The 21,130-nt window shown below is 45.5% G+C and overlaps 1 protein-coding gene across 1 annotated transcript in view; it reads right to left on the bottom strand.

Moving 5' to 3' along the window:
• Dner (delta/notch like EGF repeat containing) overlaps positions 1 to 21,130 on the bottom strand; it is a 283,104-nt gene that overhangs the window by 159,314 nt on the left and 102,660 nt on the right. Inside the window, exon 2 of the mRNA XM_070015431.1 lies at positions 2,868 to 3,188. Within this exon, the coding sequence (XP_069871532.1) occupies positions 2,868 to 3,188 (321 nt within the window). The remainder of the gene's footprint in view (positions 1 to 2,867; positions 3,189 to 21,130) is intronic.

Genomic DNA, 21,130 nt, shown 5'->3' with positions numbered 1-21,130 from the left:
TTCCCATGTTCTCTGCTGGCACTTTAGCCTGCTTCTCGTATAGCCGAAGGAGTAAGAGCATGACAGGAAGATGTGACATTTCTCTCTCACATTTTCCAACTGCAGGCTGGCTTGATTTCACTAAATAGATTGACACGGCTGGGTGGAAAAGATTTTCTGTAAAGGACACTTCCTTGAGACACTTAGAATGCTTCCATTCAAGAAGTGAGTCATGAAGCAAAGAGGTACTCAAAGCAGAACTTCAAGGCATTTCTTAAAAGTCTAAAATCAGACTAAGTTTCACCCATTTCTAGGTAAGCTAGAAACATTGCCCATAGCCTGAAGCTGTCCTTCATAGATTATGTTGGCACTCAGAAATGGGTCAACTGGTTAATAGCCAAGAAAATGAGGACTGCCTACTTCTTTTACAACAAATCAAGGAAATTTTAGGACACTCCTTGAACAAATACCTGTGTGTGTGTGTGTGTGTGTGTGTGTGTGTGTGTGTGTGTGTGTGTGTGTGTGTGTGTGTGTGTGTGTGTGTGTGTGTGTGTGTGTGTGTGTGTGTGTGTGTGTGTTTATTTAAGCCATGTGCTTGTAAGACTTTGCCATGACAGGTTTACTTAGAGGTTGGGTAAATGAAGTCCGCATGATAGAATGGATTTATACTCTATCAAGTTCATCACAACATCCCTGTCCTCCATGTGAGTTGTTTCCCACTCTTCTAGCTTATAGAATCATATTTTATATCAAGTGTTAGAGGTCTTCTTAAAATCCCTCAGAATGAGACTGCTGAACAGCTTGATGACACATTGTCAATCCTGGTGGAAGAAATCTCAGCAAAGACAATTTGCTATTACATAATAAATATAATGTGGAAATTTCATTTTCAAATACATGATCAAAAGATTTTAAAAATGGGTGATTGATAGGGGCAGGATCTGGTGGCGGGACTACAATCCCAGCTATCTGGAAAGATCTCCTCATCCAGAAAATAAACTAGACGTGGCGGCGCATGCCTGTGATCCCAGCTACTTGGAAGACAAAAGAAAGAGGATTGCAGTCTAGACTGCCCCCGGGGGGCAGGAAATAAACAAGACCCAGTTGAGTCATGCCTTGTCTGAGGATGGTAGGAACTAAGGGGAAGGTGGGAGACTGAAGGGGAGAGGAAAGGGGGGCAGATACATTAGTAACACTCAAAGGACACACATGAACATGGAACTAAGAAACTTGAGGAGATGGATGGGGATGGGACAGAGGAGAACGTGAGAAGGTGGAAAGGGTAGCATGATCAGGATGCATAAATGGACATGTTTAGATTAAAACCCCTTCGTACAACTCTCTGAAGGTAATGAAGATGAGAAGGAGGAGGATCCTATCCAAAAAAACTAACCAAAGCAAAAAGGGATGGGGTGTGGCTCAAGTAGAATTCCTGCCAGGCAAACATCAAGCCCAGAGCTCAAATCCCAGTACTACCAAGAGGGAAAAACTCAGGATACCATCCTTTCTAAATTCCATGCAAGTACTGAAAGATGAAAAAAATAAAAAAAAAATAAAGCCTAAACAATAACAACATAACACAAACAGCTGGTCATAATTCTTGCTATGGCTTGAATGAATGTACGTGTCCTTCAATCCTTCTGTGGAAGAGCTGGGCTGGAGCGCATCCAGCCTGTGCAAGGCCCCACCTGTAAGCCCTGGCCCTGGAAAAAATTAAATCCACAACTCTTCTGTCGAATTTCTGGTCTTAATGTGATGGTATTAGGTGACAGGACCTTGAGAAGACTTGAGAAGAGATTCCTGTCCTCACCAAGGTCACAGCCAGAACGGGCCATCTGTGGAGAGGTGAGCCAGTGGCTCATGCCTGTAATACCACTGCCCAGGAGGCTGAGGTTTCAGGACTGAGGTTCAGTTAAAACCTGGGAAGGCAGATCTCCAAGTGCCCACCAAAAAGCCAGAAGTGGAGATGTACCCGCCTTGAGCAAACAGTGAGAGCCTGAGGCCCAAAGTTCAAGCCCAGCACTCGCATTCAAAAGTGGGTGGGGGAGTTGCTCTCACCAGACACCAGTATCTGCCTTGACACTGGACTTCCCAGTCTCCAGAACTGTGGGGAACAAATAGTTGTTCCTGGGGCATGAACTCAGGGCCTCCGGGGCCTTGTCTCTGAGCCTCTTTGTGCTCAAGGCTAGCGTTCTACCACTTGAGCCATAGCACCACTTCCGGCTTTTTCTGCGTAGTTTATTGGAGGTAACAGTCTCACAGACTTTCCTGCCTGGGCTGGCTTCAAACCGTGATCCTTGGTTCTCAGCCTCCTGAGTAGCTAGGATTACAAGTCTGAGCCACTGGCACCTGGCTTAAATATTTGTTCTTTATAAGGTTTATAGTGTTTTCATTATAGTAGCCCAATCAGACTAAGATCTCCTCCAGGAAGGAAAATGAGATCAGCAATGTGGGTGTCCTGTGATAAGTTCCCAAGACGACCTCATAGAAATACATGTGGAGATCATTCCAGAAAACAATTCCCTCTATCCTCTGTTTTTATTGACCCTTTTTATGTTTATCAAACCATTACAGTATACATAGCAAGAAACTTGAGACACGTGACCTTGTTTCATGGGTAACTTTCAGGACTTCTACTTCTATTGGTCTTATTAGAACCACTGTCATGATTTGGCTATTTCTGGTTCCTTATTTGAAAACCCATGCTGCTCAGCACCACATAAACAGAAAAAGCTGCAAGTGGCGCTGTGGCTCAAGTGGTAGAGCACTGGACTTGAGCTGAAGAGCACAGGGAGAGTGGCCAGGCCCAGAGTTCAAGCCCCATGACCGACAAAATAAATAAATTCATTCATTCATTAAGAAAAACCCATGCTGCACAAGGCTCTCACCTCCACTTGATCCCATCTCATTTCTACAACTTTCTGCCCTGTTTTGGGCTGCCAAGTTGGCAGTGTCACGGTTGCCTGAGAGCGGGGCAGGATGACGTCGGGCTCCTGGGTGGCGGGAACAGGCTGAAGCTGTCTGGGTGACATGGACTCTGTCCATCCAGAGGCTGGGATGCTGGGCAGCGCCTGTCCACAGTGGAGGCCTTCGTAGCCCTCGTCACAAAGGCAGAGGTAGCCATCGCTGCCGCCGCCGCCGCCGCCGCCGCTGCTGCTGCTACAGTTGCCATGGAGACAAGGGCTGCTGGCACAGGGATCTGCAACAATCTGAAAGGAGACCATAATGGGTCAGTTTTTCCCTCCTAAGAAAAGTAGAATCATTGCCAGGAAATCGGGTCCCTGGGTCCACTCCCCACTCCAAGGGAGCTCACCAATTTGGGCTTCCCAGATCGCCTCGATCCTAACTCCACTACAAACTTTCAACGGGTTTCTGGAATGCATTATTTAAAAGAATTTTCCAAGACAAAAATAATTTTTTAAAAAAAGGCTCACCAGGCATAGTGGCTCACACTTGTAATCCTAGCTACTCAGGAGGCTGAGATCTGAGGATCGCAGTTCAAAGCCAGCCGGGGCAGGAAAGTCTGTGAGACTCTTATCTCCAATAAACCACCAGAAAACCAGAAGTGGCATTGTGGCTCAAGTGGTAGAGCTCTAGACTTGAGCTGAAGAGCTGAGGGACAGCGCCCAGGACCAGAGTTCAAGCCCCACGACTGACCAAAAAAAAAAAAGGAAGCTCACTAGAAATGAACCCAAGAACCAATCAGGTTCATCAGCTGTCATCAGATGATGACAAATGGCATTAGAAACCTGAAGTCAAATCTCCCTCTTTGCATCTTGTGTAACTTCCTTTGTCAGATTTACTCTTGAGAATGACTTCTTGATATCTGCCCTCCTATCAAAAAGGGGGACTTAGGCCTCCCCATTTCCTATCTGAGCAGCAGCCCTCCTACCTTGATGCTATGGAATTAAAGGTTTCTCAAAACACCCACTGCCATGGCCATGGCTAGAGAAAAGAGCGTGGTAGGAACTTAAGCAGAATTTTATGAGATGTTTTTATTTATTTCAGGGGATGATCACAGACGAATGTGACTCCCCTACACATCAAAGGTCAAAATTCAATGCTGTGTCTTTGCATTGTGTCAATGCCATCTTTGAAGATTCCACTGCTGCTCTCTGAAGGGTCACTGATTGGTACATGAAGACAAGCTACAGAACTACAGAACAACACAGAAGATCCCCGCTCCTCTGCAGACCATACAGTGCTATTCAATTACAATTTGTTTCTGTGATAAAAGAATATTAGATCCCGAGCTACTATACCCTGGCTTCTCAGAGCTCATTGCAAAACAGAATTCAGAATCAATGACACAAATGAGACTTAATTCTCTTCCTGAAATGAGTTCTCACACAGGCGCTCGTGGATAGAATTCTGCATGGTAAAACGACTACTCATTCTGCTAATTATCCTTATCAAACAACTTCCAACAAATGCCTTAAGGAATAGGAAGGGATTTGGGATTGAATCAAATAAAGTCCCCAAAATACCACATTAATTCTATACGTTATCACTCTGCAATTCCTTCTCAGAACCTCAGACGATGGTTTAGTCTCTGAAGACAGCATTTAAGCTGTCAATAACTTAAAATATTTACAATCTATCAACTCAAAGTAAAACCTACATTTCTTCCAAGGAAGACAAAGCCCAGCCTGGTATGGCTCCTTTCCCCCTTCCATGAACTTCCTCCCTTGAGCCTTCTCTTCTTACTTGCTGAATCCATTCCCATCTCAGGGCCTTTGCACCTGCTCACCCTGTCAGGAATGTCCTCTCAAATTTTGTATCCCTAGATCACTTTATTTCACACTCTCGGCAAGTGTCATCTCCCTGGAGATTTCCCTCGCTGAGAAATCTAAAGAAATTGCTTTCACTTCATCTCACAAAAATAGAAGCCCATCAATGAGAGACTTCCTCCACCCTGTGCTCTGTTCTATCCCCAGCATATCATGGATCACAGTATATATGTTGGAGCTTTTTAAAAAAGTTAAGAGAAATAAATATGAACAAATTAATCAGTATTGGAAAGCAATAGCAATATATGATGAGGAAGGAATGAAAACTGCTTGGCTAGTTACTACACTGGCTGGATTCTGGTTTATATCAAGAAGGTCTGGTGGAATGGGTGTCATCTCAGAAAGCATCTGGCAGGAAGAGGAAAGAATTAAATTAGCTAGGACGAAAGGAACAATTAAAGCTATGTTTTTGAATTCAACTTTGAAAACATCTGAGGTTGACTAAGTCACAAACAAAAATTTTAATACCCGCAATAACAAGTAGAAATACACTTCTTAAATCGCAAAGAATGCACACAAGAATTAATTCTGGAACTCAGGCCTCCACTGAGCAGGTGGCAGAACAGCCCAAAGACCACCACACAGCTACCGAAAGGAAAGGCCATCAGGAATGAGAGGCGTGGGGCCTCTCCCATGGCGGCCATATTGTCCTTACAGCAACCTGGAACTGGAAACACTGAGGGGAAGTGGGCGTGTCCGTAGTGATGACCGCCCCACACCCCAGACACTAGAGGAAGACAGACAGCGTCATTTCTGGTGTTCAACAAGAATTCTTCTCTAACACACTTGCCGCCCCATACTTGATATCAAATTCTTAACCTAGCAGAAAATTCCTGTGGTGAAGACAGAGGGAAAGGGTTAGATTCATTCAGACAACAAAAAAAGAAGTAGGGATTCAGTGTAGGCCAAGGAAGATGGTCTCAAAGGCTCTTCTGGAAGGAAGGTGTCATGGGGCCAGTGCTTGGTCCCATGGATTGCGGCTTCCTGCGTGTCAGGAACTGAGCCAGGACTGGGAATAAATACAAACAGCTGGAGTCACTGCCAACTCTGATCCTACAGAATCCACACCCAGAACCAAGGACAGCCACTGAAGACAAACAGGACCCCTTCCAGCCACTGACTACCGCCTGCACTTGCAGTCCATCCTCTATGGCAGGGAAATGTATCCCTGGTGATGCTGACGAAATGACTAAGCATGAGAGCCAGTCTTCACAGCCCTAAGGGGCCTGTGTGCTCTGCTCATCCCCACTCTCTAAGTCCTCTTTCCTACCAGTGCCTCCCTAGCGTGGCTGTAGTCACACAGACCTCCCCTGACCCTCCAGCGCTGCAGGCACGCCTCTGTCTCAGGGCCTTTGCACTGACTATCCCTTGGCCTGCAATGTCCTGGCTTCTCATGGCTACTGCCAACCTTCTTGGACTCTCTCCTCAAATGCCAGACTCTGAAGAGGACCCCCCAAGTGCCCCTTGCCTCCGGTGCCTCCTCATCACCCACTGTACTCTTTTCCAAAACACCTGTCATCGTTTAACATACTGTGAGAAGAAGAAAAAATTCCTATTTCCTATCTTCTCTCACTACACGAAGAGCCTGGTGACGTTAGATCCCCTTGTTTTCTGCTTTATATACTCAAATATCCTCTGCCCAGTGCCTAAGCTCATAGAAGCTGCTGAATGGACGACGGGGAAGGGAGGGACGGAGGGAGGGAGGGAGGGAGAGGGCAGCTGCGAACAGTCAAGGAAACATCTACTGGAAGGAAAAGAAAAGCTAAAAGTTAAAACTGCTTATGGCACAGATTTCTTTTCTTTTTTTTTTTTTTGGGTCCGGTCATGGGGCCTGAACTCTGGGCCTGGGCGCTGTCCCTCAGCTCTTCAGCTCAAGGCTAGCGCTCTACCACTTGAGCTAACAGCGCCACTTCCGGCTTCTTTCTTTTTTGCTTATGTGGTGCTGAGGAATCGAACCCAGGGCCTCAGGCATGCAAGGCAAGCGCTCTACCACGGAGCCACCTTCCCAGCCCTGGCACAGATTTCTAAAGCATACAAAGGAGCAGCTGATATGACATGTGATACACACATACACACACACACACACACACACACACACACGAATTTGATTGTGAAGCCATTGGTTCCTCTTAATTAATTTATTTGTTTTTGCCAGTCCTGGTAGTATTTGAACTCAGGGCTTTGCTTTCTTGCTCAGCTGATATTTTTACCATTTGAGCCATGCATCCAGCCTGTTTTTTGCTGGCTAGTGGGAGATGGAGTTTCACTGGTCCTTTTGCCAGGCTGGTGTTGAACTTTAATCCTACAGATTAGCCTGAGGAGCTAGGATTACAGACATAGACCACCAATGCTAGGCTTAGTTCTTGTTTTAAAGAATCATTCCACCTGGGGGATTGGGTGGGGGGTGGGGGGAGGCTGGGAAGGGATGTGAAGGGTAAACCAAGGAGGAGGCTGCAATGCTTGATAAGAAATGTACTCATTATCTTGCCCATGTAATTGTAACCCTTCTGTACAGTATGTTCACAAAAAATTAAAATAAAAATAAAAAAAAAGAATCATTCCACCCTGATGCATCCTTCCAGAATGGGCTATTAGTTGCTTCATTAACAATGACAATATTTGCCCAGATTTATTCAAACACTTCAGACTATTTCATTAAAAATTTATGTTTCAATTCTTAATAGCAAATGTCAGATAAAATGCAAGAGTTCGCCTTTAAGCAAAATCTGGGCATCATACTTGTCTATTGTAAGTCTTATTTTTGCATACACCATTTATTGAGGGTTGGTTTTGTGGTGTTTTGTTTTTGGGTTTGTTTGTTTTTTGTTTTTTTTTTGCTTTTGCACGTATATTTTATCTCAGAGGGGGAAAGTTCTGTAGTGAAGGTCACTACTATTCTTCAATTCCATTAAGTGCGAACTATAAGCAGGTAATTACCAAACTGCCAAAATGCATAATGAGGTTGAAATATCATAATTAATAGACCCCACTCTGGGAATTCTCAGAATTTAATAGGTGATACTTTATACCTAAATTCCTAGTTTCATTGATGAGGAAATGATTAAACCTGATAGTACCAGCTATCCTGATAAAGAGAAAAGGAGGCGTCTATGGGCCGATGACTTTCTGCTCACAGCTACCTAACCATCCCATTATTAAATGCTGTATGTTTGCTACGTCAGACATATTCACCAACTTAAGCCACATTTTTGCACATCCCAGAACTAATTTGAAATTGTTCTTTTCACATCTGCTATATGCTTTGTACATGGGCTATCCAACCATGAAGAGCATTTACAGAGACAGCACAGAGTAAGGAGGGAGGCCAGGCAAAGATGGCTGCCAACCCTGGGACTGCTGAGTCCAGGAGATCTGCGGGGTGGCGTGTGAGCCATGCGTGTCTTCCTACCTTACACATGGGCTGTCCATGCCCCAGAAAATGCCCACATCCCCTCCACCATGCAAGATGAAGTCTAAAAGAGGCCTGTTTCTTATCATTGGATAGAAGATGGAGATAGTAGCATCGCCTTGCCTGGGGATGGGAACGGGACATACATGTGGTCGCCATGCCGGATGAAAGAATTTAGGGCTTTGTCCCCGTCTCTTCTGTGTTTTACAGGAGACTCAGTACAGCTGATTAGCAATCCCTGTGACATTCATCAAGCACCAGGGCTGCACCAGGTAGGCTGCCAAGAAGAGGCTCGGGAAGGTGCCTACAGCCCAGGCTGCCCACAGAGAGAGCTTGCAGTCGATGGGAGGGTCGGGCACAGTCACCTGGCTGCCCAGCCAAGCCGTCCATGCCCCGTGTGTGCCTCACTTCTTTGCATGAAAACCATGACCATCAGTAGTGTGTCTGGGTTCAAGCCCTACCTCCTACTGTACCTGCTGAAATAGAGAATGCGTTTGATCACTGCAGGTATGACATGGGAAGAGAAGGGGAATCAGCTCTTCCAAGAACGGCAGTGGCAGCACAGCGACGCTGTGTTGCAGGAAGACATGGCTTGACGTTTCTAATGGAGCTCGATGATGAAAAGCGGAAGCCTTGGCCCAACTCTGCGCAGGTGGAGGCAGGCCCACCTGCTGTGGACACGCATCACTCCTGAGGAGCCGGGGTAGACCACGGTCAGGCCTCAGCCTCTCAGTGTACAGGGGAAGTGAAACACGGGAGAACGCACAAGCACGGGGACGGGTTACATGGCTGTTCCCATTGGATGTGAAATGTCCTCCAGGGTTCATGTGTTGCAGGCCTGGTCCTGAGTGAGGCAGTGTTAGGTGGCGGGCCCTTTAAGAAGTGGGGCCTACAATACATAAGTGGGCTAAAGACTTAAAGAGAAACTTCTCTGAAGAGGAAACAGAATAGCCAATAGACACATGAAGAAATGCTCAACCTTTCTAGCAATAAAAGAAATGCAAATCAAAACATTGAGATATCACCTCACCCCAGTTAGAATAGCTATAATCAAGAACTCTAATAACAACAGATGCTGGAGGGGATGTGGACAGAAGGGAATCCTACTGCATGGCTGGTAGGAGTGTAAACTTGTTCAACCACTTTGGAAAGTAGTATGGAGGTTCCTCAAAAGACTCCACATAGAACTCCCCTATGACCCAGCAATCCCACTTTTGGGCATTTACCCAAATGATCACAAACAAGACCATACTAAAGCTACCAGCACAACTATGTTTATTGCAGCATTATTTACCATAGCTAAGATTTGGAACCAACCCAGATGCCCCTCAGTAGATGAATGGATCAAGAAAATGTGGTATATATACACAATGGAATTCTATGCTTCCATCAGAAAGAATGACATTGCCCTATTTGTTAGGAAATGGAAAGGCTTGGAAAAAAAATATATTAAGTGAAGTAAGCCAGGCCCAAAGAAACATAGGTCCCATGGTTTCCCTTATTTGCAATAACTAGTATATGTCTGAGACAAGCAGAAAAGGTCAGATAAGTTGATGTTAGGTGAAATGAACCCTAAGATATGTATTCAAATGTTTTTTCTTTCATGCGATCGTTTCTAACATATTTATAAGATGATTTCTTTGCTGCTTTGTATGGCCCTCCCCCACAGTATAACCCCTGCTTTCACTGTATTTGATGTTGGTATAATTTGTGGAGGGGAAGGGCAAAAACAAATAATTTAACTAGGGATACAGGTAGAACCATTGCAATAATGAGATGTAAAAGTCACTACATCGAAAAACAAACTTTACAACTTTGGCGAGGGGGGGGGATGGAAAGGGATGGGAAAGGGAGGAGGCAACAATGCTTGATAAGAAATGTACTCATTATCTTGCCCATGTAATTCTAACCCCTCTGTATGGTATTTTCACACACACACACACACACACACACACACACACACACACACACACACACAAAGAAGTGGGGCCTAGTGGGAGGTTCTTAGGTCATTGGTGATGCCATCCTTGGAAGGAATGGATGTCATTCTCACGGGACTCCAGTCAGTCTCTGTGCCCGCTCACCATGATGTCATCTGCCATGATGTGGCCTGTGGGCTAAGTCAATGTAGCCACCAAAACTGTGAGCTGAATAAACCTTTTTGCTTTGCAAAGTACCCAGTGACTGGTATTTCATTATAGTAACAGAAAACAGATGAATACATTGACTCGCACCACAACAGTCACCGAGTGGACCCAGGACCCAGAGGAGCTGTGATACGGGGGCCACAGAGGGAAATCACAAAGGAGCAATTTATGAGTAGCATTAATAAGGAGAATGCAGTGTTGTTTCAGCAACTTCAGAATCAGGGGGAAAAGGCAACTTCTAGTACATATTTTTGTATGATTATGATATTATAAGAAAAGAGGCTGAGACGGGTGCCTGTGGCTTATGCTTGTAATCATAGCTACTCAGGAGGCTGAGATCTGAGGACTGTGGTTCAAAGCCAGCCCCAGCAGGAAAGTCCATGAGATTCTTATCTCCAATAAAGTACCAGAAAACTGGAAATGGCACTGTAGCTCAAGCAGTAGAGCGCTTGCCTTGAGCTGAAGAACACAGGGACAGCGCCCAAGCCCAGAGTTCAAGCCCCATGACCAACAAAAAAAAAAGAAAAAGAAAAGAGGCTGGGAGCTGGTGGCTCATGCCTGTAATCCTAGCTACTCAGGAAGCTGAGATCTGAGGATCATGGTTCAAAGTCAGCCTGGGCAGGCAAGTCTGTGAGACTCATTTCAATCACCAGAAAATGAAAAGTGGCACTATGGCTCAAGTGGTAGAGCACTTGCCTTGAGCTGAAAAGCTCAGGGCCAGAGTTCAAGCCCCACGACCAGCAAAAAGAAGAAGGAGGAGGAGGGAGGAGGAGGAGGAGAAGGAGGACAGGTAGGAGGAGAAGGAGGAGGAGGAGGGGAAGGAGGACGAGGAGGAGGAGGGGAGGAGGAAGAGGGGAAGGAGGAAGAGCAGGAGGAGGGGAGGAGGAGGAGGGGAAGGAGGAGGAGGAGGAGAAGCCTTAAGGTAGGGTTTGTCAAGCTCAGTTCCATTGGCAGTCTAGGTTGGGCAGTTCTTTATTACAGGGAACTACTCGCTACATCTCAGGACATTTCACAGTATCCCTCACCTCTACTTATATACCAATATGATCACTCCTTCAAGTTGTGACAGCTAGAAACACTGTCAATATCCCCTTGTGTCTACCCTCAAGACTGGCACTCTACCACTTAAGCCACACCTTCACGTCTGGCTTTTTGCTGGTTAATTGTAGGTACGAATTTCAAGGAGTTGTCTGCCTGAGGCTGGCTTACAATCTTGATCTTCGTATCTCAGCCTCCTGAGTAGTTGGGATTACAGGTGTGAGCCATTGGTACCTGGGTCCTTTCTTACTATTGTGTATCTGTGCTGGAAATAGAATTGCATTGGTGCTAAATGTCATCTTCGTGTTGGGGCCCAACTGTCATAGTATTTCTGTCTTAAAAAGGCATGTTTCCCACTTTCTTCAATAAAAATCTCAACTATTCCAACACCAACTGCTTCCCCACTCTGAGAAAAGATATGAAAAAAAAATCACTATGGTATTGATGCCAGTAGTAGACTCAGCCAAGAATTCATCCAAGAATTTTCCAGATTCAAGTAATAAAAATACTCATTCACTTTGCTGATCCAAGAACAATGTATCTCACACATTCCTGTGTTTTGGTATTCCTTTACTTTTGTGTTAAGGACTCCATCTATTCAAGAAGTTATTGCAAGACTAACCAAAGTAGTTGATTTTTTTTCCTCTCAATTTTGAGTTAATTTTTTCTTAAAACCAGCCTAGCCTGATTTCACATGTGTGTTGAATCACATCTGTAAGTAGGCTAAAAGGAGATTACAAGCCTAGCTCACACTTGTAGCTAGGAGATCAAAACCTTATCTAAACTCTTCCATGTCTGGTTGTTGCTCCTGCTTTCCCCGGGTGTCTATAAAACATGTTACATCTAGAAATTATCTTGAAATTGCAGTTCCTTGTTTAGGCTAGCTTCCACCAAAGTGCCCAACAGATTCAAAGCAGTTACAACAAAAATCATAACAGATTTCTACTGCTGCTGTGTTGGTGTTGTTGTTATATAAATTGCTCAAAATAGCCCAGACACATTTGAATAAAAACAACACAGGACGACCCAATCCATAAAGGTTCAGTAATTTCAAAGCTGCAGTAATTACAACAATGTGACAGTGTAACTGAAGGATAAACAAATATACCACCAAACAGATTTAAAAAACAAAAAACAAGAACTGGGAGAGAAAGAGGGAGGGGTGACACTGTTCAAAAGGAAATGTGCCCATTATCTGACTCATGTAACTGTAATCCTTCTGTACATCACCTTTACAATAAATTTTTTTAAAGAAAGAATAACTACATATGAACATAATTCTGGAGCATGGCATTATAATTCATGTGATCATGTCAATAAAGTGATAGCGATAGGTGAATAATTTTTTGCACAAAAAATTAATATTGAGTAGACTGTAGACTTAAATGTAAAGGACCAAAAAAAAGGGGGGGGTTCGCTATTCAGGAAGCTGAGATCTGAAGATCACAGTTCAAAGCCAGCCCGGGCAGGAAAGTAGTCTGTGAGATTTTTATATATATTTATATACACATATATACACACACATATAGATACATATAGGTACACATATATATGTGTGTGTGTGTGTGTGTATATATATATATATATATATATATATATATATATATTCCAAGAAAACTTTATTTACACAAACAGGTGACCAATCTATAGCCTGCAGACTCTTGACAGATCATGTGGAAGCAAAAGGCAGTCCACATTGGCTGATTTGAGACCAAAGCAGCTCCCTGGCTAGTCCTTTCAGGTATTCCAGCCTGTGAGCTCTTATCTCCAAGGAACCACCAGAAAACTAGAAGTGGTGCTATGGCTCAAGTAGTAGAGCACTGGCCTTGAGCTGAAGAGCTCAGGGACAGCACCCAGGCCTAGAGTTTCAAGCCCCATAACCAACAAAAAAAAGCCTCAAAAAACCCAGAAAAGAACATCTACCTAACATCAAACAAATATTTTACAAAAAAAGAATACAACTATAAGAAAAATATTAAGGAATTGGATAACAACAAAATTATGATTATTAGCCTGGTGCTGATGACTCATCCCTGTAATTCTAGCTGCTCAAGAGGTTGAGATCTGAAGACTAAGGTTCAAAGCCAGTCTAGGCAGAAAAGTCTATGAGACTCTTCTCTCCAATAAACCACTAAAAAACTAGACATGGAGCAGGAGTTCAAGTGGTAGAGCGCTAGAGCCTTGAGCAAAAAGCTCAAGGACAACACCCAGGCCCTGAATTCAAGCCCCAGGACCAGCACAGATAGATAGATAGATAGATAGATAGATAGATAGATAGATAGATAGATAGATAGATAGATAGATAGATAGATAGATAGATAGATAGATAGATAGATAGATAGATAATGCATTTATGTACATATATGATTATTTTTCCATTAAAACATACCAGTAAAGGAGCAAAAAAGACAAGCCTCAGAGTTAATTAAGATGTGTGCAAAACATGTGCCTGCCCCCCAAAAGAAAAGCTTGTCTCCAGGAAAAAAAAAAAAAAAAAGAATTCTTCAATACGGAAGGAAGAGGGGGAAGACAACACGGTAGAACAGTCGGCAGGGTTTCCTCACAAATATATCCAAATGCTCAGCAAATATAAGGAAAATCGCTTTGTTTTATTAGAAATTAGAGAAATACAAACTAAAATCACCATGGGAAACAAGTGTCTGTTTACCAGAAGGACTAAAACTTAAAAAAAAAAATGTCATGGACAATTCCAAGCACCAATGAGGATACAACACACGGGAAGATTGTACCATTGTTGTGACCCTTTGGGGAAACACTGGCATCAGCTAGCATGGTTGAACTCGTACACAAGTACTCACCCAATGCATAATATATAAACGCCAGAGAACGTGCACCAAGAGATAGACTCAAGCAGTCTCACTGTAGGTGACAATGGCCTGGCCCATTTGAAGTATGTAGCACTGAGTTTGATTTTGACTCTTGAAGGCAGATCAACAGGACAGATGAGATCAATACCTTAGGGAAAAACATCCTCTGGCACCAATGGGGTAGTGATTCCAGGGGTGACCTTGGGGACAGGAGATGGTACGGGAACCATCGAAGGCTCCCAGGGGGAAGGGATAGGGCCTTCTCTGGGGCTGTGGCCACCCAGATGGGCAGTCAGTAGGGGAGCTGGCTAGACAGGACAAAGATGGCTGTGAATGACAACTCCCGTTCTGACCAGGACATCCAGGTGAATGGGAGCACCCATGGTGGAAGTATGGGTGCAGGAGGAAGAGCGAGTTTGGGATGGGATAGGAAGCCAGCATGGCTGGTTTGAAGCTGGAAGGTATTGGAGTATCCGAGGGCAACAAGTGGGCGATGTCCTGAAGAGACTAAACACAAACGTGATGCCTGACAGAAAGGAATGAGCTGGTCCTTCTGAAATTACTGGAACAGGGCGGAGAGCCATGAAAGTGGATGAGATACAGAGGGAGAGGAGGCGGGAGGGAGTTTCCTGGAGGAGGAAAGGACAAGAGACAGAGGGCAGGCGTGCGGATGCTCGTGGCACCAGAGCATTGCTCCCAGGAGCTCTGTGAAATGGGCCTTGTCTTCATTCTGTGGGGAACGAAGGCTCAGGTTTGGTTGGCCCAAAGTCCTAGGTGTCAGAGCCTAAGAGAGAAGGATCCCAAATTCTACGCCTTTCCCTACTTCTCCACAGCCTCTAGCTTTAGCTCTTTGGCCTCAGAAGTGGTTTTGGAAACAGAGTGTGACTAACCGCCCACGGCCACCAGACACCCAGGAGCACACTTCTGAGGGGTGAACCCCAAGTCTGGCACTGCCTACCGGAGGAGAGCAACGTGGCTGGCTCCAGGAACAGAGGTCCTACTCCCACAGGTCAAGGAGAAGACGGGGGGTTGTTGGGACACAGCAGGATGGGGAAAGCTGGGCCCCATCATCTGTGGAAGGCCTGGGGCTAAGCAGACCCCAAACCCTGAGCAACTCCGCAGGCACCCGGCAGAGCTTGCCTGAGCCCCCCGGATGCAGCACAGCTCATCTAGACTGGCCAGGCTCTGTTGGGATGTTTGCTGTCAAGCCCAGGGGAATGGAGAACCTGGGGGTGGGCGGAGGGTCTAGAGGAGCAACAGGCAGGGGGAAGTAGGTGAATGGGCAGGGCGGAGAGCAGGGGAAAACTCCTCTCTTGTACTCAACATCCCAAGGCATCGTGACTTCTAGGAGAAAGTAGCTGCTTCGTAAACCACAATGCTCAGCTTTCTGTATTACATAGCTGAGGAAAGTCAGAGCCCAAGGAAGACTCTGCCGAGAGCAGAGTACACAGGGGTGAGTGCCACAGAACAGAGGGCGGAAGAGAGAGGGCCTGCGGGTGCAGGGGTGGGGAGAGGCCGCAGAGGCCTTTCCACCCTTAGGAGAGCTGGCTCATGCAAGCCTACGACCTATCCCATAGCTGATAAAGTTCAGCCTGACCCTCAAGCAAGGTAAAAGCAGCGCACTTCATTTCTCTCTTCTCTCATTGTTTCTCTAGGAAATGCCTCTGTCCTTCACCAGCTTGGTAGCCAGTGAGCCACCAGAGGCACAGAGTTACTGCCCCAGCCAAAGGCCCCAGTGAAGGTCAACGCATCACCAGGTCCCTTCCTAAAGGTGGCAGGAATGAAGTCACTCCCTGGCCTTTGCTTGCAAGTAAGGGCAAGGTCTTTCTGGACCTTTCTTGCTAGTGCACAGTCCACAGAGATGTCCCCAGCATGGTGGCCACACCAAGGCCACACTGGGTGGCAGGGAGTCAGCAGGAGCCATACGCCATGGCCCCCATGCTCCTTTGTGGGGCTTGGCCTCCACGAGGCTGTGGAAAGGAAAGGAAGCATTCCAAACCAGCTGGGAATCGCCTTTAGCCAGGCACTGGTGGCTCACGCCTGTAATCCTAGCGGCTCAGGAGGCTGAGATCTGAAGATCAAGGTTCAAAGCCAGCCTGGGCTGGAAAGTCCATGAGACTCTTACCCGCAATTAACCACCAAAAAAGCCAGAAGCAGAGCTGTGGCTTAAGGGTACAGTGCTAGCCTTGAACAGAAAAGCTCAGGGACAGCATCCAGGCCCTGAGTTCAAGCCCCAGGAACCCAAACATAGAAATTTTTCATTTTTTATTTTTTTAATGGGACAGGGAGCTGCATAATTAGGCACAGAGTAGGGGCTTGATGATTAATAGTTGTTTGTGTGTAAATGAAGGCGACATCATGTTGCTTTTCTGTGCCCATTCTTGGGCCTCACACTCCTACCTTTTTCTAAGTCTCTATCATGTGATTCACAGCTCCACTTCTGGCTTTTGGCTAGTTAATTGGACATAAGACTGTCTCAACTTGATCTGCCCCACCTGGCTTCGCATTGTGAGCCTTAGCTGTAGGATTACAGGTGTGTGCACAGCGCCCAGTGAGGACTATCACTGAGAGCATTTCCCAGCAATGGGAGTTCTTCCACACCTGCTAGTCTCAGCAGCCCAGAACCTCGGAGGCGGGGAGGCGGGAGAGGGCGGGGGGAGAGACATCTCCAGGTGTCTGTGAGGCCAGGGTCGCCTTACCTGGGAGAGGCCTCTGATTTCAGCTATAAAGTGCAGCCTCCTGGCCGCTTTGATGTGTGCTCTCCTCCATTAGCAGGCATGCCAAATCCCCTCTGCGCTCGGTTCTGCTTTTCTAACCTTAAGTGGAACAGCTGCTCTAATTTTAATGCCCATCTGTTTCCAGGCATTGGACAAAAAAAAAAAATCAGTGGCTCTGGATAAATCGAAAGTCTTTATATCATCCAGTCTTATTCCCGAGAGCTGAGTCGGGCACTGGCACTCCGGCACTGGCACTCCGGCAGGCTTCACCAAGCAAAGCGCTGCAAGTCAAGCCACCTGGAGAGCAGACCTCAGGTCTCCAGCAGCAGCCAGGCCCCCCAGCTGCTTCAGTCAACCGGTCGTGGGATCACGTGGTGGGGAAACAATGTGCAGCTAGCAAGAACTCCTCAAAGGCCCAGAGGATATTCACGAGAAAGCTGGGGGTGGGGGTCAAGGCAAGGATCCACTTTATATTTTCCAAAAACAGAAGAAAGAGGACAAAAACAGAATATGAGAGCAGAGCTGTCGCCTATAAGAGCCATGGGTTGGGAAGGAACGACATAAGGATGGCAGGCACGGACAGGCCTCCACCTTCCCGGAGCTGGGACGGGGAATGGGGGTGGGGGAGGCAATCACCTTGACTTTGCACCCTGGGTGTGGGCACAAAACAGCCCATGGGCAAGCAGAAGAGAGACCATCCTATCTGTCCTTCTGAGATGTATTATGAGACGCAGATACACCACCATATGCACTAGCTCGTACTTCACTAGTGCTGGCACCGGTAAGATCATGTCTTCAGAATAAAGCCCCATGCAGCAAGAGGTTTGGGACTTTGTAAACATTCTCTAATACTGATCGTCCAAATTACCTCTTTAAAAATGCAAATATTTAGCATTTCCAATTAAGCCATGAAATTAGAAGGCTGGAAAAGCCCACTGGGAAATTTTTCAATAAAGCATAACCATATAGAATTAAAGGCTTTGAAGCAAACTAATTTTTGAGCACAGAGTGCCTTCTGAATTGCTTTAAGAATGTTCATGAAACCAATCTCAGATAGTATTACATGCCAACTAGGACCCTGTGATAGTTGGCATGCCAGATTATAGAGACTATCATTTACCTGCCTATGCAAATGCCATCGGCCTTCATAAAGTCAAAGCTTGACGGATGGAAATGTTTCATTATTTGAAATTTATGTTATAAGACCGGAACTGATGGTCAGGCCCTTCTCCAGCTAGAAATGTAGGTTTCATTAGATAAAATAAAAAATGGTTCAAGTCCAAGCTGAGGCTTAAAAGATGCTTGGGGCTGTTGGGTGCCTGTGACTCACAGTAATCCTAGCTACTCAGGGGGCTGAGATCTGAGGAATGAGCTTCAAAGACAGCCCAAGCAAATGAATCTGAGATTCGTGTTCCCTATTAACCAGCAGAAAGTCAAAAATGGAAGTGTGGCTGAAGATAAATGCACAGACCACAGTGGCTGTGGACCTGGAAATGAGATCCAGATACTAGGGAGCTGAGTCCAAAACATCGTCAGCTGTGGGTGCTGTGGGTGCAGAATGTTACCCTGAGCTCAGAGAAAAGGGGAAGTTGTAACTGAGAAAGGAAAACACCAAGGGAGCTAGAACAATCTTCAAGCTGGCATGAAAAGCTTCAGGAAAACTAACCTCTCTCCAGGGTCCTGAATATAAAAGAGTCTCCTGCTTGTAGGGAGGGCAGGTAGGAGGAATAACCCCGGTCAGCAAAAAGCACAGCACAGTATCAGAAAATAAGTTAAAAAGGGGCGGGGGGGGGGGGGGCTAGGAGTGTGGCTCAAGCATAGAGTACTTGCCTAGCGAGTATAAAGCTCTGATCACCGCAAATCCCATTGCCTCAAAAGACAGGCAGGGGGGCACACAGGAAGGGAGGGAGGAAGGGAGAGAAAAGAAAGAAAGCAAAAAAGAGGCGAAAAGAAGGAAGAGGAAGGAAGGAAGAAAGAAGAAAAGCAAGCAAGGAAAGAAAGAAATAAAGCAAAAGCAAGCAGGAAGGAAGGAAGGAAGGAAGGGGAAGGAAGGGAGGGAGGGAGGGAGGGAGGGAGGGAAAGAAAGAAAGAAAGAAAGAAAGAAAGAAAGAAAGAAAGAAAGAAAGAAAGAAAGAGAGAGAGAGAGAGAGAGAGGGAGGGAGGGAGGGAGGGAGGGAGGGAGGGAGGAAGGAAGGAAGGAAGGAAGGAAGGAAGGAAGGAAGGAAGGAAGGAAGGAAGGGCTGGGAAGGTGGCTTAGTGGTAGAGCGCTTGCCTTGCATGCCTGAGGCCCTGGGTTCGATTCCTCAGCACCACATAAGCAAAAAGAAAAAAAACAGAAGTGGTGCTGTGGCTCAAGTGGTAGAGCATTAGCCTTGAGCTGAAGAGCTGAGGAACAGCACCCAGGCCCAGAGTTCAGGCCCCATGACCAGACCGAAAGAAAGACAGAAAGAAAGACCGAAAGAAAGAAAGACAGACGGACAGACAGATAGACAGAAAGAAAGAAAGAAAGGAGCGAGGGAGGGAGGGAAGTAAGGAAGGGACAGACAGACAGACAGACAGAAAGAAAGAAAGGAACGAGGGAAGGAGGGAAGTAAGGAAGGGGAAAAAACCCTCTGGTATCAGTGTCCAATGTGGTCAACATCTCCTTTTTTTATCTTTTTTAAAATTATTATCTTTAGTTGTACCAAGGAGTTGCCATTTAACAAAGCGCTTTATGAATACAGTGCATCTTGATCAATGTCACCAACAACTCCCTGATATAGCCATTGTAAGCGGAAAAAACGTAACATAAAAAATAACGCATTTATAAGATTATTTCTTTGTTGCTTTGTATGTCCCTCCCCCACAGTGTAACCCCCGCTTTCACTATATTTGATGTCAGTATAACATGTGGAGGAGATGGGGACAAACAAGTCGTTTAAGGATTCAGGTGGACCTGTTGCAACAAGGAGAATTACAAAATGTCATGTCAAAGCAAGCTTTACAATGTCGGTGTGGGGGGGGGAGGGGGGTATGATTGGGTGGGGGGGAGGGGGGAGGCTGGGAAGGGAGGTGAAGGGTAAACAAAGGAGGAGGCTGCAATGCTTGGTAAGAAATGTATGCATTATCCTGCCAATGTAATTGTAACCCCTCTGTACAGTATGCTCTCAAATAAAATAAAATAAAATAAAATAAAAAAATAAAAAAAAATAATAATAATTTTTGAGAAGAAAACCTAAAAAAAAAAAAAAATTACGAGGATGAATAGAGTGACACGCACATGAGCCGGACGGCCTCACAGGGATGGGGAAGCGGCCGTCCCATCTTCATTTCCGGTGGTCTTATGAGCCCCCGGGCCCCCACCACTGCTGCTAGCTCATGCATCAGTAGAGAAGTAGACACTTCTCACAATGAGCTCGCAATGCAAAATTACAACCCACCTGGGGAAAACTACAAGACTACATAGTTCCAGCCTGTGGAATGGTAAATTAAGGGTCAAGAAAAACTCTTCCTCTGCTGCATGAATCTCCATTTATGCATTTTAAAATAAAATACGCTGCTGGGCTCTGGTAGCTCATGCTTATAATCTTAGCAACTCAGGGCAGTGAGGTCAGATGAATGAGGTTCAAAGCGAGGCCGAGAGGAAAAAGTCAGTCACTTATCTCAAATTAACCAGCAAAAAACTGGAAATGAGGGTGTGGCCCAAGTGGTAAAGCACCAGCCTTACATAAAAAAAAAGCCAGAACATGAGACCATGAGTTCAAGTCCAGATAGTAGCGCACACGCACACACACACACATTGCTTACAGTGGATGTGAAAGTTTCATGATCTTCCACTTCACTTCTCTGATTAATTGGCCTGATACCTTTAATAAGATTTCCACCAAAGAACATTAATAGCTGAAAAGAACTGAACTCTCTGAATGCTTACAATTATGCTTAGCACAGTTTCCATGTTTTCCCTACATTCACCCACTTAAATCACTCTAACCCTCTAAAGGCAAATTACTATCTGCTATTTACCCTGAGGCTCAGAGACTGAGAGTAGCTTACCATGATCCCTGAGCTTGGAGCACATTGAGAATAATCTGAAACTCAGCAAAGCACCACAATTCCATCCAGCATCCCACATCTCCTCTTTGCTTCTAATTTGTCAAATTGATCCAAAACCCTTGTGGGAAATGAAATGACCAACTATCTCCAAGATGAGTTGAAGATGAATGTTTCTTTTCTGTGTGGAGTA

Source organism: Dipodomys merriami, unplaced genomic scaffold (assembly GCF_024711535.1).
Source record: "Dipodomys merriami isolate MVZ:Mamm:240054 unplaced genomic scaffold, mDipMer1.0.p SCAF_1, whole genome shotgun sequence".
Taxonomy (NCBI): domain Eukaryota; kingdom Metazoa; phylum Chordata; class Mammalia; order Rodentia; family Heteromyidae; genus Dipodomys; species Dipodomys merriami.
Note: the sequence above shows the minus strand (reverse complement) of the source record. Positions and strands in the feature narration are given on the sequence as shown.